Here is a 16,756-nt window from a genome sequence, read left to right as displayed (position 1 = left end):
GTTAGGTATTACCGGGCTGCTGTGCTAAGTAGAGGTTCTCCTGGAGGAAGGGCATGGCCATGACTCCCTCCGTCACCCTGGCAGGATAAAGGTGCTCTTCCCCTTCGAACACGCCCGAACTGGCACTCAGCCGGAACAGCCGGGGGGTGTAATTGTACTTCCCGGGGTCTGAAAGCAGCGTACACGCCTTGTAATTTAAATGCGACAGTGAGAGTCTCCTTTGCCATTAGAGTTTGCTTGTATTTCATAACATTTATTATTGTGTATAAATGCAAAAAAAGTGAGTTTTATGACTTAATGTCATTCATGTAAAGTCTTAGTACGCATATTTGTTTACTGGTGTGTGTGATATTTCAGTTTCTGTTGAATAATTTAAAAAGCAAGCAATCATTCATGTAACATGGGTTCATGACTGTGTACATGTTAGATGCATAGTGTTGATGCTTTGCTGATTACTCATAGTCTGTGTTGTTAGAGACCACAGTAAATAAATCAATTCAAATGGAATGCTTTATTTTAAGTGTTTTGCCCCCATCTTTTGGCATTTCTAAGCAATTACAACCACATTTTAGGCAGGTCGTCAATTACTAGCAGATTTTGGCTTTTTGCGGAATTGTGTTGAATAAGTTTAAATGTGTTTGCATCATGTGGGAGGGTTTAAACTATTAAAGAAAAAAAATATGGTCTCACTATATCGAACATTTTCACCTAGGTCTAGAACATATCCGGCGCAATACCTGGGGGTTCACTGTATATACTTATTGTGACATTTTTGCTTGATGGCGTGCTATGAGATTTTTGGGAGGCAAAATATGCGCTTTGGCTCAATGAAGATGGGGAAAAATTTTAGAGGAAGTACAAAACCTTGAAGCATGCAGTCGTAGGACTTCCTGTCATGCACGCCAAGAACCTTCTTGAATTCCGCGGGCTCACTCCCTTCCTCTACCTCCTCAACTTTCACAGGGCTGCTGCTGCTGCTCAATTCCAACTCGGAAGGACACCTTGAAGAGAGAGGAAATTTTCAGTTCGCCATCTTGGAACGGGTCCATCTGCACACGTCCTACCCTTGGCTCAGTCTTTCCACAGCCCTTTTGGCCACCTGCCTGGCACCGACATGAGCTTTACAGCCGTGCCACACGAAGAGACGACCTTCCCGAGCGTGGAGCAGCACAAGTACGCCTCGCGAGCGCAGGCTGGCGCCGTGGCACTCCACCTCCACCAGCATGGCCTCCAACTCTGCTTCGCCTCGAATGCAGAACAACCTCCAACCGCCTGAGGGAAGCAACGAAGGGTACCCAAAACATTTTTGTACTTTTTTGCTATTCAGAAAAAAAACTTTTTTTTTTTTTTTTAAACCCCCCAAAAAATCTTGAATAAGTTGGGACAAATATGCAATAAGCGTTTTTGGGATTGGTTCCCCTAAAAAAGAAAAAAAAACCCAACAAAAACAAATAAGGGAAAACACACACACACACACACACATACATACAAAATTGGAAAATAAAATAAAAATCCATAAATGTGTGAATTCGCGGTGCAGAACTGCGAATATGCGGGGGTCCACTTTACATGGGCTCGCTCTTGTGGTTTGTGAAGAATCACTAAATTAAGTGTTTAAACCATGCATAATGTTACGTTGGCTTAAACCTTTAAAATTCAGTACAGTAAATTTGTTAAGTAAAGTTGTGTTTAACTAAGGCAAAACACATTTGCATTGACTCATTTATAACCGTTTTCCCAAAATTATGCAGCGACATTTGTTTTGATTGAACTTATTTTAATTGCATCATTATTTAAATTCTTTATTGGCCCTTCTACCTGAATTTTTGACTGCGTCATCTCGACTGCCCTTATGGATGATCAAACCGCCTCGGAACAGCTGGAGGAAGCAGGGAGGCTCTTTCCCCTGACTCACCAGCACCTGGAATCAAGCACGGTTAATACATTCATCAAATTTCTCTTCCACTTATCCTCCTTCGGGTTGCGGGTGAGCTGGATTCCATCAGTGTGTGTGGCAGTCGAGACCTACTTGTGAGCCCCTGAAGCTGCCCAGCTCCACCGTCTTGAGCGCCGAGGTTCCCTTCTCGCTGACGCTGGAGTGGAGGCCCTGCCAGAAAAAGCAAGCGCTCCTCTCCCTGCCCGGAACGCCGGCACTCAGCTCTCCGGGCTTCTGTCGCTTCCCCACTAGAGAGAGAAAATACGTTGTTTTTATGATACAGTGAACCCCCGCGTATTCGCAGTTTGCTATTGACAAATTTCACTGATTTGCTTTTTTCTTTCTGTGGAACCTACTAGCTGAAATTGGTCACCTATTTGTGGTTTCGTGCTCTTTCTGAAACACCATAAGATGCCGCTGAAGACCTGGCAAATTATGAAAGCAATGCAGAAGTGATACATCTCGACTGAGAGAAGTTCTATATAGTTGGGAGGAGACAAGTTTAGCCTGGGTTGTTAGTGTAAGTTACAAGTCTTAGTGGGATGTCAATTCCTCATGGTTTTTCGCTATTCACAGCGGGGCTGAGTTCTGAATTGTTGTACATCTTTCGATAGATAGGCAAAAAGCAGACATGCCGAATAAGGATAGGAAAATGATCAAGATTATAGATATTAAACATAAAAAAGGTCTTAAAGATGGGGAAAATAAACATTGTATCTCACCAAGCGTGGTGATGGAGTACTTCCAGCGGATGATGTAAGCATCTCTTTCGTGGAGCTGTCCAAGGCTCTCCTTGGGCACCTCCTCCTCGCCGTACTCCTTAATATGCCAGGCATCCACAGCAACCGTCGACAACTCCGCCTGCCTGCCGTCCTCCGTCCTCACCACGCCGTGGCCCCGCTGGACGTCCACGCCCTCCAGAACGGTCCTGACCGGCGGCGGCTCGTTGTCCAGCAGCGTGTTGGCGTCGCACGGCTGCAGGTCCAGCTCGGGCGAGGAGCGGACACTGCAGTGGACCGGGCTCTGAGCAGACAAATACAAGCAATGTAAGCACATACGAGCTTGCTCAGTGGTAATTTTCATGTCATTCTAATTGTGACTTAGGAAAGCTATTTTTCTTTTTTTTTTTATATCCAAAATAAAAACTTTATACCTATTTTACACCCATCTTTATACTGAAATAATGCTGCTTGTCTCAATTTATATATATATATATATATATATATATATATATATATATATATATATATAATATAATTAATGTGACATATACAGATATACTCACAGGAATTGGAGAATTATATGTAAAAAGATTTTTCAGACCAATTAAGATAAATTGGCTCTTCTCTCACAGCACACTAATGTGCTGGAGACCGGTTGTTGGGATTGCAATCATTGTTTTATGTTATTATTTGAATGCTTCTTCTGCACCTTGACTTCCTCGGTTACGTCTGCCTCCTCCTTCCTCCTCTCAGCCCAGTCCAGGAACTTCTCTCTGAACAGGGACGTCTCATTGTGTTCCGACAGGCGGCCAAACAGAGTCCAACTTGGGCGGCCCTCGCCTTGCCTGAACACCAAGCGGACAATTAGCCACGTTTATGTTGCCGTGAACCCTTGTTGCAATAACACAATAGCACCACTAGGCGCTGCAGTTCCAAAACAAATACTCTTCGACACCAGCGCTTCTCAAACCGGGGTCCCCTTCACTCACTGCGGCACGTCGCTAGTCGTGCAGGAAGCATCTAAAGGGTTGACCCGGCAGTTGCTGTAGTCGTAGCTGCCACTGTAAAGCTGTTTGCCCAGTTTGACTGCGACCTTTCTGTCTCCCAAAGGCACGTCCTTGCCGGTCCACACATACACCTCGCCGCCAAAGTCGAACACCAAAACCTGAGGAACATTAGAGAAGAAATAGCAAGGAGTATGAAACGGAAACGAAAATGATCTATCTTCACGTACCTCTTTAGAATCAAGCAAGGTGACACTCGGGATGGAGGCCCATGCGTCTTCGTGAGGCACCAGTTTGTCTCCCTGGAGTCTGTAGACCCCGTTGGAGTCCAACACGCCGCTCTCGTACAGCTCGTCCTCCTCTGGCTCCCCTGCCCCTGCAACACGCGCACATGCACACGCCAGAGGAAGCACGGTGAGCATATGTGCAGAGCAGCAGGGGGCTACTAGACAAACCTCCAGGTCAGGAGGTAACCAGGAAGCTAAAACGCTCATGCTGAGAACCAGTAATACTTACAAGCCTCATTAATCAGCAGAGGTGGGAGTAAGTCACATACAGTATGTCATAAGTAAAGCACTTCACTCTAAAGTCTTAACCTTCAAACAATTACCCAGTTCGTCTGGCAAAAATGAAGCAAGTCAAGTCCCCACTAAATTTCAAGCAAATCGAGTCAAGTCATTACTTGTGATAAGCAAGTCAACATTCAGGTCAGACCATTTGGTGACTATACACTTCCTTTTCAGGTACCATTTGGACGGATGCGGGGACATCAACATTTGACACTTGGCAATTTCTTTACCATATTTATTCTGGCCGGCACGTTGGAAGACTGATGAGCACATCTGCCTCACAGTTCTGAGGACCGGGGTTCAAATCCCGGTCTCGCCTGTGTCAAGTTTGCATGTCCTCCCCGTGCCTGGGTGGGTTTTGTCCGGGCACTCCGGTTTCCTCCCACAACCCAAAAACATGATTGGAGACTCTAAATTGCCCGTAGGTGTGAATGTGAGTGAGAATGGTTGTTTGTTTCTACGTGCCCTGCGATTGGCTGGCGACTGGTTCAGGGTGTACCCCGCCTCTCGCCCGAAGATAGCTGCGATAGGCTCCAGCAGCCCGCGACCCTAGTGTGGATAAGCGGTAATGCAAATGGATCGATATTTATTCTCTTACATTTCCACCTTGCAATTTTTTTCCTAGTGTAGTTCAGCGCCAGTTGGAAAAGCTTTCCTGCCGTCACAGTGCTCCAAAGTGTAACACAATTTAAACTATGCATGGCAGGTTTCTCAAACCAGGCCGTAGCAGGAAGGACTGCTACCACCACCACCGCCGAAAAGACTAGAAACTCCTAGAGCAGGCGTGCCAGGGAAAGTCTATCTGGAGGGCTGCACTGGAACTCAGCATCCATAAAAGCTCAGCTGAGCAGATGTTCACCAACTTCAGGTTTCACAAAAGCTTCAAGCGGAAGATTATGATGGTCAATAACCTCTGTTGTACTAACATATTCAAGTTTTTTTTTGTTTTTTTTGTGGTGCCACATTGTGTATTACTTAACTGTGTTCTCAATCAAACGCACGACCAACATGAAGCGGAGTTAATTTTGTTTTGGTCAGCTAAACTGTGAAGAACATAGCTTACCTGTTTTTGTGGGTTTTTCAGGGATGGATGAGGTTAGATGTCATAGTAGTTGCGTCTCTTATATTTCTTTGACTTGCAAACTTTGCTTGTTGCAGTTTCCTTTCCCCCAATTTTCTCAAAAATGTAATCCTTGAATCCAAATGTAATAATCTTCGGAGCACCCGCCATGATTCTTGCTTAATGGGGTGACTAATGGCGCACTATATAAAAAAATGTAGAATTTCAAAACGTAACAGGCCAGACAGTTCAAGTCGAAGTCATGTCGAGTATTTCAATATTTTTAGCCAAGCCAAGTCCCAAAATTGGCGACCAAAGTCTGGCACGAGTCAAGTCATGTGACTCGAGTCCCCCACCTCTGTAAAATCAGGTACAAACCTCGATATTGGCTCTTTCCTCCCAGGAGAGTCCAGAACTCCTTGGCCCATTTGCTCTCAGTGTTGATCCCCTCCTCCAGCACCGTCACCTGGCAGGCTTTGCAGCCGAGGTCCCGCTTGGCCTGGACGAAGGACGCCATCTCTGCCGCCTGCCGCCGCCGACAGAGTAGATTTAACGCGGCGCGAGTCTCCCAAATCCTGTTAGCGCTCCCGGTGAGGTGAAACTGAGCCGTTACCTTACCTTTGCTTTCTCAATGACGTTGGCGAACTCGCCGCTCCACATGAAACAATGCTTCGGCGTGATTAGAAGGAAGCAGTCCCCGCTGTTCAGGGACTTGGACGTGGGCTCCACTAGGCGCACCTGCACATGCCTCCGACCTGCAGATAACCCACACAAGATTGCACAATTTCCTATGGGAATAAACCAGCAATTAACAAAATTGAAGGCTGGCTTTTAATAGGGAATTTAATCTATTTTAGCCTATTCAAGCCCAAAACAACTTAATTTCATGCAATTTACAGTGGAAAAATTTATTTGACAAAACTTTCTGTGCTTTCTCTGACCTTTGATGCGGATGAGCATAAGCTTGTTGTAGGGCAACGCGCTGTTGTTGGTCACCACATCGGTCGACTTGACGCTGCGTAAGTTGACTTTACGGAAGTTCTCCTTGCTGGCCAGGCCCGCCAAGGCCACGTCGGCCAGGTTGGAGTGTTTGGCCACTGGGTGGAAAGCAAGCGGGGATACACAAAATCAACAGTCCTAAATATGGGATGCTATAGCTACAAATGGCTAAAAGTGTTACATACACTTAACAGTAGACATCATTTTACGTCTTCCTCATCTTTTTGGGACTGGCAGTACACGATGTATCCGTATAGGATTAAAATTTATATTGTAAGTTTTCATTTCCTTGATTCTGTCTCTCTCTTTTCTTTCTGCATGCTAGAAAAAAACAAACAAACAAAAAAAAAAAGACGCGCCTCTTCAATTAATTATTCCAGAAGACCGCTTGTTTTTCTAGACCGGCAGCTGGCAGTTTAAAAAGCATTTAAAATGAGCTGATTATGAATTCAACATGCAGAAGTGTCACTCCTGCCAACAGACATCTCACTCATGGCTGCAACATACTATGAACACTACTATAAATAAAAACAGCGCGTCTTTCTCCCATGATGCACCGTAGCAGCCTCTATCTCATGGGACGATGTCAAATAATTCTGAGTGCTCGACAATATTACCTTTTATTATTGTGGTGTGTTGAGTGCAGTTGTGTCAACTGAATTGAATAATACCAAGATCTGTTCCTAATACTTTGACCTCATGGACCTGAATGAGCTAACTAAGATATTCAAATTAGCTGGATTCACAAAGGTATATTAGACCGTTTTGTTGCAAGCACGTGTACATGTTCACCCATTTTCCCTTCCTTTGGGTGTCAATATGGTGCTCGTGTAATGCAGTGATTGGCGATATATTGATGTAACGTATATCAAAAGGACCTCAAGAGGTCCATCTCTTACTGCGCTCCACTTGGATCCTCTTGGTCTCCACTTTGGCGATGTTGAGCCTCTGTTCAGTGTAAACCTGCCGGATGTCATTGCGTGCCGCCAGCGCTCTCAGAGGGTTCCTGGAGCCCTGGTTCCTCCGGTTTGGTCGCACTGCACGCTTATGCTTGGCTACGGCCGAGGTGAGCCTGAGGATGAATGTTATTAGTGAACATCCGTTTCCCATGATTGTTGAATTTCCGTTACATTTGAATTATACTGACTTGGGTGTGTTGGCATGGATCTGGCTCAGGTCCTCCTCGGTCACGATCACGTCCTGGAGGGCTGAGGGCGAGATGGATTTGTAGAAGTTGCCGAAAGTCTCGTCATCGTCCAAGGTCATCACTTCTTTCTCGGCCTCCGCCGTCACTTCGATGGTGGACGTCTTGCTCTTGCTCACGCCTGCGGGGGACGGGGGGGGGGGGGGGGGGGGGGGGGGGGGGGTTGAGGGGGAAGAACATCAATTTCACTCTTGGAATCGATTTGTGCTCTAAACTCAAAAGGAAGATTGTACCTTTACTGTGAAGTTTGTCCAGGAAAGACTCAAGTTTGTCAAGCCTTTTGTCTCCTTCCACCTTCACATCAGTTCTACTGGAGATTTCTTTGGAGCAGAGGAACAAAATGTTCTCAATATTTTAACGACACCGGAGTATTTGTGAATGAAGTCGTTTGCTACCTTCGAGAGGCTTCACGGGCGTGGCGTTGGACTTCTTCATGGGGGTAAGGCGGGACTCTCCCTTCCCTGCGTCTGACACTAGACCTGGCGAAACATGGTAGACAAAGAAAAACTCAGCTACTTCCTGGTGGGCGTCAATGATGGATTTTTGTCACACGGCATTTCTATAATGGTGGCTGCCATTTCAAGCCGCAACTTTTGCAATGTTACCTTTCTTGGCCATGCGTCCGGCTACGGTGAACTGAACGGAATCGTTGGCTGCTCCTTTGCCTTTACTCTTCCACTGCTCCTCCTTGTCCTTGAGGATCTTCATCCTGTCAGCCAGCGACATCTTCGGCGACGCATCCACACTCGACATCTGTACAAATAGTTTTGGGGGGGGGGGGCGGAAAATAAAATAAATAAATGAATCAATCAATTATTCAGTACAACTGTGAGTTAACCATTGCATTAGTAGTCTGCACAGGTGGGGATAGTGGATAAACATTTCTCGAAGGAACTATTATGCAACAATGCGTTGTCTGATGACCTTACCCCAACACAACAGAAATATATTATTTCACATTTTTTAACATTGTTCGTCTCCACGTGTTGCGCCACTATTTGTGTTCAAATAGCCGTTGCTTAAGGGGTTATAACACCACAGCAACAATCCTACTCATTATCCCATCTGTGGCATTTTGCATTGTTTGTTAGCATTTAGCCAAGTGGAGTTTCCCAAGGCAAAAGCTATGTAGTTATTTTAAATGCACACAATTCTCTATGACAAAAACCAAAGAGTATTAAGTATACAGGTATGTGTATATACTGTACTAATATCAAACACACAGCAGTAATAATACCCCCAGTAGACACCTCGTACTCCCCTGCAGTTGCGGAAAAATGTCCCCTGGCCACCGTATGGGGAAATTCAAAGTGTGATAATTCCTTTCACCATGAGCAAGATCCTTTGAGTCAAATATGGTCATATTTGACTCAACCACTTAGCCAATGCTATTCAGTGAAATATTACAACTATTGATTTATGAGAGTTGCCTGTGGATAACGAGGCTACTGGCGTCAGAAATCTCTCCCTCCCACACAACTCGGTAATTAGTTCTGTACAGTGAAATTGTATCCTCGCCCGTTTCTTAATGTGGTCCAAAAACAACTAATCCGGTTTAAAACCAGCTCTTTCAAAAACCACATGAGAAATGTTGCGGAACGGTAAAATCCCCGCCGGCCGTTCATCACCAAATATTACCACTGATAAATTTACGGTGTCATATTTGCACCTGAATGCCTCTATTTAAAAAGAAAGTAACAGCCATTTATCACTCCCCCCACTGCCAATGGACCCTTGAAGCCATGTTATACTAACAAATGATACAGTTCTTCACCTCTGAAGCATTTTATCACCCTGAATGTCTTTTTACGGGCTATCACCTCTTCATCAGTTCCTACTAAAAAGTAATTGCAACAACCAGGGATGACCTTTTTTGCTATCAGCTCCCACATACTGTACTTGCAAAAGTTGCACATGTGCCAAATCTGAACATGTTAGTTACTATAACTGGATTTAGTAGAAACTTAACTTACTTATAGTACACTGCAGTACGCGGGCACACGTGTGTTGATGTATGCAAGTGACTGACAGTCGTGAAAGACGTTTGTTGGCGTCCGACTTGTAAACGATCCTTAGCGTTAAGGCCAGACAAGCCAAGTTAAACATCTACAGATGTCTGCAGATCTTTAAAGGGGGGGGGTGGGGAAAAAAAAAATAAAAAATGGTGTAGCTCCAGCAGTAAATGGCAGCCAAGCCGATGTCAATGTGGCATCAGATTAGGGCACATTCCCCCCTAAAAAATTTGTTTAACTTGTCAATCTGACATTAAATGGATATTACAATATAAGCACGTCTGTGTTACTTATGAAAAAAGGTTGTCAGCTGCATCTGCGTGTGTGCGCACACGTGCTCAATACAAACAAAACAAATGTTTGAATGTGACTTGCATTCGCTTGCTTTACTACCGAAATTAAAACATATGTGAGGGCGACAGAAAACAAAAAAAATGTGGAACAGTGATTCTTAAAGTGTGGTAATTAAACCACCAGCTGTAGGTGGGCTCCCTCATGTGGTACGCAAAAGAATCACTGCCGAATACATCCATCCATCCATTTTCTGAGCCGCTTATCCTCACAGGGGTCGCGGGACTGCTGGAGCCTATCCCAGGAGGCGGGGTACACCCTGAACTGGTTGCCAGCCAATCGCAGGGCACATACAAACAAACAATCATTCGCACTCACATTCACACCTACGGGCAATTTGGAGTCTTCAATTAACCTACCACGCATGTTTTGGGGATGTGGGAGGAAACCGGAGTGCCCGGAGAAAACCCACGCAGGCACGGGGAGAACATGCAAACTCCACACAGGCGAGGCCGGGGATTGAACCCCGGTCCTCAGAACTGTGAGGCAGATGCTCTAACCAGTCGTCCACTGTGCCGCTCTGCCTAATACAGTTCAGTTGTATTTAGCATAGCATAATTGTCAATGTCATTTTAATCTTACTGTCACAATATCGATACAAAATACCAACGAGCTTGCTAAAAATTTTTTTTTTTTTTTCTTTCTGTCAGCATAGATTCTGAGTCATTCAAGTCATGTCAATTCGCAAAGGTTGAATCGATGCAACTGGACTCTTCTTGTTTGTTGAATTTGGTGTGTTTTTTTTCCCTCATTTTGAATTAAATCTTCAAACTTTTTTTTTTTTTTTTTTTTAAATCCACTGTAGTAAATTTGTTAAATGCAATTCAGTTGTATTTAACTATTAAGTACAGTACATATGCATTTTTCACTCTGTGAATGGGAGATACTCTTTGCAGCTGGAAGGTCAAAAGTTTAATCTTGCCAGCAGTCAGGGAGTCACAAAATATATTTACTGTTGCTGTGAGTAAGCCTCCTGTTCCCACCAATTTTCCAAGAACCTGGCACTAGAGAAGTTTGGGTTAAGCCCAATGGTTGACGCACAGGTCAGAAAATAAACCAGCTTTAGGAACGCAGGGAAAAATGTCCCAGTGTGTTTTGAATTTATACAAAAAAAAAAAAAAAAAAAAAAAAAAAAAACGCTGCTTTGTCTCAAACACAATTGCCAGCAAAAAGGTAAAAGTGGAAACAGATTTTCTGAACCTGCGCCAAACATGTTGCATTGCGGTTCAAAGAATTACACTTGGTCAGAATGACACACACACACACACACACACACAGTTACCACACACTTGACCTTCACATCAAAGTGAGTCATTTTTCTACTTGCAAGCACATTTTATAAATCCTGGGGTTTATCATTTATTTATTTATTTTTTTAGTTTTCATAATTCAACAAAATGTGCTTTTATTCAGCTAGTTTTTATTTTTTTCACCTTCGCATTTAATGCTTAAAAAACAATAGAAAGTCGCTTGAGGCTACTCAGCACATTACAGCCGCATGGTAATAATGGTTCTCACACACTTACAGAGTGGCAAAGCACATCTCTGGAGCCAATCAAAGCGGAGGAAATACTAAATAATCCTAACTGGACCCCAGAGAGGTGGGGAGAATATGAAAAGGCCTCGGACTCCCACAGGAAGCCGCCTTTCTCCGTCCTTCCTAATAGCACTGTGAAGCCTGAACCTTCTGCTTGGCAAAATTAAAGCGTGTGTGCAATTGACAGCTCATTAATAATGCTTAATAATAAGCGGTCTCAAGAGAAGCGAGACATTTTGATTGCACTCCACCACTTTTCGTGCACAAAAACACGTGTTGCTGTACACTCACCTCAAGACACTGGGAAAGGTTGACAGGCAGGAGTCAAAGTCAGGCAAAAGGGCTAGAAGTCTACTGGAGGTAGGGAACTACAAATGTGAGGGGTAAAGAGGGAGGAAAGGTGGGAAGAGGAAAAGTAGGAATTAACAGAGGAAAACAGAATGAAACAAGTGCATGACCAAGGACCAGAGGAAGTCAAGAGAAAACGGATGTGTGGTTATACAAAGAATGATTTCTAACTGTCCACGTTCACATCAAGGAGAGAGAAAAAAAAAAAAAAAAGGGGGGGGGGGGGGGGGGTGTTGTTTTTTTTTTGAACAAGGTTGTGTTAAATTTCTACAGGCACAGTGTTGTACCGTTATGTACCGACAGATAATCAAGGCATCTTTATTCCATTATAATATCCGCCACAGTATCCAGCCAGGGCATTGGTCTTATACGGCACTGCTATCTGTGAGCGGCGGTGAGGATGCACACCGCACACAGTGTTTCGACAGGCCGCTCACAGAGTCACAGCTGCACTCCAAAACCAAGAGATTAGTGTACTGCACGTGTTTGATATTCGCTTCGAAATTAATTTCTGTCCCGACTTTAAAGAAAGCCGGAAGAATTGACCTCTTCATGCTACGCCAAACTCTCACGTTGATTAGTTAAACACAAAGTAATGAATGATGAACTTGTGGGCATTGTGTAAGATTTATTATGATAAATCCAGAGTTCTAATGAAAATTCTTCATCGTTTTACGGCACAACGGCGGCAGCGGTGACAGGAAACATCTGGAGCTGGTTGGGGATGACCATGATGTGTAGCACGCATGTTACATTTCCCCGCTTGCCCACATATCAACCAAAGAGCAACAAAACGTCCACTCCCGGTCAACAAAATGACCCGCAGACGAGGCAGGAAAAACATTGCGGTTTGTACTTTTTCAAAAGGGAAACTAAAATGCATCAATGATTATATGTCACAAATCAAAATGTACATACGCCATAGTTTAGGTCATTTATGTTCTCTTTTCTGCATGATGTCGAAGTTATATTCGCTATTGTCAATTAGAACCACATGTAATCTTTTGTTTAAGTGACCTTGTTCGTCTTTCTCTTTCTCTGTATTGTATTTTCACTTTGCAGTGAGACAAAGCAAGATGTCTGTGGTCGGGGGCAGTTGATAACTGCTCGTTGACGTGTGTGTATATACAGTTTGACCGCAACTAAGGAAAAACAGGAGATGCTTCTTAGAGCTGTCAGGTGTATTTGAACGGTTTCGAACATATATTCAGGGAGGAAGACCGTTAACGCTGTGCTATTTTTTAGATTCTTCAATCATGTAACACAGAAGTTTTTGAGTTGGAACAGATTAATGGCATTTCCATTCATTTCAATGCAAAAAAAGTTGGCTTGCAATATGAGTGATTGAAGTTACGAGCATGGTCACAGAATGAATTAAATCAAGGCACCGCTGGAATAATAAAATAAAAATGACATAATCCCTCTGCTGCTGGACCTTTAAAATCCACTTCTTATAAAGTGAATGTTTGCATGTTTGCGTGCAAATTAAGTGTACAGTAGAGTCTTTTTCCACCACCACGGCAGAAAGCTATGTTTGGACAAAGCATGACATAATGACTATGTAGTGTTATATATTTTTTTTATTTGACCACTGAGGACTTGTGTGCATGGAAACCAGCACGATTGTGAAGAAGAGCGTGTCCCGTAGAAACGTGCACACAAGAAGTTTGCTGTTCAAGCAAACTGACAAGTCTATATTCCAAAGAAGCTTTGTTTTCAGATGGAATTCTTCGACGTTGAGGTGGAGGGGACAAGCAAGCGTGACTTTCAAACGCTCGCAGGTGTTTGGTCACGGTGTAGGGTTTTTATTTGTACAATGTGAGGCTAGCTAAGACCATCACTACTCCCAAATGTGCTACACCCCCGCAAAAGCCCAATGAATCGCTCACCCTCCTGGAAGCAGCTCAAGAACAAAGCCGATTCAGAGAGGGAAACAATGTGTCATTACTTTTCCACACAAAGGTAAGCGAATCCACTCCTTGACAAAGCCCCAAAAAGCTGACACAGCAAAGCCCTTTGACACATACTTTAGCCCCCCCCCCCCCTCCATTTTCAAATCGGTTTACCTGATAAAGAAACCCAACCTTGCAGCACATGTAATACGTGCCCCAAGAATAAAATCAAAACCTCACCTTTTTCTTCCAGGCGTTCTCGGCATCGTGGAGCTGGTTGAAGCGATTGGCCAACGATGTCGGAATTACTTCCGACGGTTTGGGCTTCTTCGTCCATTCTCTCTTCTCGCTGTCACTACTGCTGAACTCTGAAAGTCTAAAAATAGAACACAAAAAGTACACAATGAAGTGTTTCATTTACGATTGCGATGCAATTTATCATTATCAATTCATTTATAACAATGACGTACCGTTACCATAGCAATATAATACAAATAAACAATACATTTACATTGTTATTTAGAAGAGTCTCCTAATTAAATGTAAGACTCAAGGCCGCTGCGTAGTTGTTTGCTTAGTGCTCAATTCCGCTCATCCATTAACAACACAATTGATTAATTACTTCGTCAAATATAACCAACCGACAACGATGCCATTCAACGAGCCGTTTGGCCATACTCTTCCCTCCTGCGGACTTTAGTTTGTAGTATCTTTCGACTTGCCCCGACTGTCGGCCGTGCAAGTAGAAATGGATCATCGGCTCACTCCGCGCCTCTTTTAACTTTGCGAGCTGCGGACGAGCGCGAAAGCGTTTGGCAATTTTGAACACAAGCTTTGGCCGATAAAAGCGCCGGCCGCTACAAAGCATGTGCGGCTGCAGCTGAGATGCACCGAGTGCTGCATGAAGCCAGCGCTGTTAGAAAATAATCCGTAGCTACCGAACGGCCAATATGCGGGGATGAACTGTACAGTATATACACACTCACACAAATATTTTCCAGACCCTCAAGGGACCCTAGATTGAGAACCACTGCCATAATGTGTTATTGTATTGATCCTACTGGGTGAGTGACTCACTAGGTTTCAATATTGAGTGTTCTGTCTAGAAAATCCCATTCCGGCTAGTGTGAAGCGTAATTGTTGTTAAACTGTAAAATTCCAAGACCTCTGTTTGATGGAGGAACCCTGGCTTCCGTCCAAGCTGTCCATCTCCTCGGTGTCCTCGGACACAGAGGAGGTCATGTCCAGGCTCTCGTCCGGCGAGGCGCTGCGCATCTCCTCAAAGCTGCTACCGCTGCTGCGCTGGCTCCGCCTCCTCTGGACGCCGAACTCGCCTCCGTCTGTGAAGTCGTCCAGAAACGACTCGTCGTCTCCGTCGTTTTCCTCGTCGACATCTTCCTCTAGGTCCTCGGCGTCTTCGCTCTCGGGGTGACTGAGCGTGACGCTGCTTTGTCGGAGCGGCGTGCACTCGTGCGTCGAGCCATCGCTTTGGTCCGACTCCACGCTGGTGGAGCGGCTCTTTTTCAGGATTCCCTTGATGCCTCTTGGCCCAGAGTCTTGGCGCTGCAGCGAAGGAGTCTGCGCAAAAGAAGACCGTTTTTACAACCGGCCGGTTCAAAGAATAGAAAACGAAAGAGGGAACAATGGGTTTCTGGGTTAGCGGGTTACATCAGCGAGGTGCCGGGATGGGGTGGAAGGGGGAGGGAGGTTGTTTTGACACAAAAAGGGGGAATATTTGAGCAAATGCCTGCAGCTTAACAGTAACGTGAGAATACAGTCAACCCCCGCTATATTGCACATTAAGCGATTTTTTTTATTTTTATTTTTTTTATAAAAGTAGTCAGGCAAGTCCAAATTCAATTCAAATTTGTCTCTGTCTCAAGGCTGTGAGCAATGTTGTATGCTGTGTTTGCATGTGTTGCTGCTCTGTGTGTGTTAAGGTTTATGATGACCGTAACGTCTATGCTCATTTACGTTAGCCCGCCTTTGGCATTTCGCATTATATGTTAGCATTAAGCTAGTGGACTTTTTTTTGTTATACAGGTACATCTCAATGAATTAGAATATCATGGAAAACTCAATTCACTTTAGTACTTTAATTCAAAAAGCAAAATTCATAGATTCACTACACCATCAAATATTTAATTATTTTTAAAAAATAATTCTGATGATTTGTTCCAACTATTCAAACCCCAGATTCAAGAAAATTTAATATTACATAAACAACCAAAATTAAATTAATCTTGAACTGGCCTTCTGAAAGGTATGTTGCTATGTTTTAATGAATAGGATGTAGTATAAAAGATGTTTCACTTTTTGAATTGAACTACTGAAATAAATGAACTTTGTACCTGTATAATTTGGTTGAATATTTTAGTGTTTAAATATAAGGGACAATGTTTAATTATCTGTCTTTTTGTTTTATGTGTTTTTTGTTTTACATGAAATCTCAACAACGACTGACCAAAAGCTTGAAGCAAGCACGCTTTGCCTCTTATTTGAAGAACTATGTGAGCGAGTCTTCTTTTCATTTTCCCCAAAGTGATGTTATAGAATAGTCCCCAATTTCTTGACAGCAAGAAAGTGAGAACAGGTTAATAAGTTTAAAAATGTTTATAGTGTGTTGGAGGGGTAAAACAAACATATAAAGAAATCAATAAAACTGTTTTATTTGGTCTCTATATTGCAGATATTAGCCTATCGTGTGTTTGTCTGGAAGGTTCACTCTAGTTGTTATTTGTCAGTCCATCTGCAAGATCTCCACGCGCCTTTTTGGACACACTAACCACAAACACATGCTCTGCCAAGTCAACAGAAGCCTGTTGCAGACAAACGCGCCATTAATTCTGCGTGTGCAGTTTAAAGCATTCAGATGCATAGTATAGTTCGTGTAACCCCCCCCCCCCCCCCCCCCAAAAAAAACCCCACAAGCTTTAAAAAAATTTTCCCAATATGCTATAGATTATATGCCATGACAGCAAATGGAACCGCAGCAGGCACCCTACTGGAGTTCAAAGGTCACATGAGAATTAAGAGTTGAAGGATGACCGACACCGAGCCAAGGCCGAGTGTGAAAGTACAAAGCTGAGCGGGTGGTCTTGCTGTATGAAAAACATGAGCGC

General features: G+C 43.8%; 1 protein-coding gene across 3 annotated transcripts in view; it reads right to left on the bottom strand.

Moving 5' to 3' along the window:
* Positions 1-16,756, bottom strand: part of svild (supervillin d) — a 40,149-nt gene that overhangs the window by 1,595 nt on the left and 21,798 nt on the right. For all 3 annotated transcript variants that reach the window (XR_009785686.1, XM_061756313.1, XM_061756314.1), the window contains 19 exons: positions 14,800-15,212; positions 13,875-14,010; positions 8,100-8,247; positions 7,890-7,973; positions 7,728-7,814; positions 7,438-7,615; positions 7,190-7,362; positions 6,233-6,388; positions 5,910-6,046; positions 5,670-5,817; positions 3,893-4,038; positions 3,648-3,823; positions 3,368-3,503; positions 2,659-2,959; positions 2,030-2,184; positions 1,819-1,921; positions 1,065-1,272; positions 865-1,001; positions 13-168 (listed from right to left, as the gene is read on the bottom strand). Coding sequence is in view for 2 of the 3 variants with exons in the window: in XM_061756313.1 (XP_061612297.1) it covers positions 13-168; positions 865-1,001; positions 1,065-1,272; positions 1,819-1,921; positions 2,030-2,184; positions 2,659-2,959; positions 3,368-3,503; positions 3,648-3,823; positions 3,893-4,038; positions 5,670-5,817; positions 5,910-6,046; positions 6,233-6,388; positions 7,190-7,362; positions 7,438-7,615; positions 7,728-7,814; positions 7,890-7,973; positions 8,100-8,247; positions 13,875-14,010; positions 14,800-15,212 (3,178 nt within the window). In the remaining variant the exon portion in view is untranslated. The remainder of the gene's footprint in view (positions 1-12; positions 169-864; positions 1,002-1,064; positions 1,273-1,818; positions 1,922-2,029; positions 2,185-2,658; positions 2,960-3,367; positions 3,504-3,647; positions 3,824-3,892; positions 4,039-5,669; positions 5,818-5,909; positions 6,047-6,232; positions 6,389-7,189; positions 7,363-7,437; positions 7,616-7,727; positions 7,815-7,889; positions 7,974-8,099; positions 8,248-13,874; positions 14,011-14,799; positions 15,213-16,756) is intronic.

This window comes from Phyllopteryx taeniolatus, chromosome 19, assembly GCF_024500385.1.
Source record: "Phyllopteryx taeniolatus isolate TA_2022b chromosome 19, UOR_Ptae_1.2, whole genome shotgun sequence".
Classification (NCBI taxonomy): Eukaryota; Metazoa; Chordata; class Actinopteri; order Syngnathiformes; family Syngnathidae; genus Phyllopteryx; species Phyllopteryx taeniolatus.
This window is presented reverse-complemented; position numbering and strand designations above follow the sequence as displayed.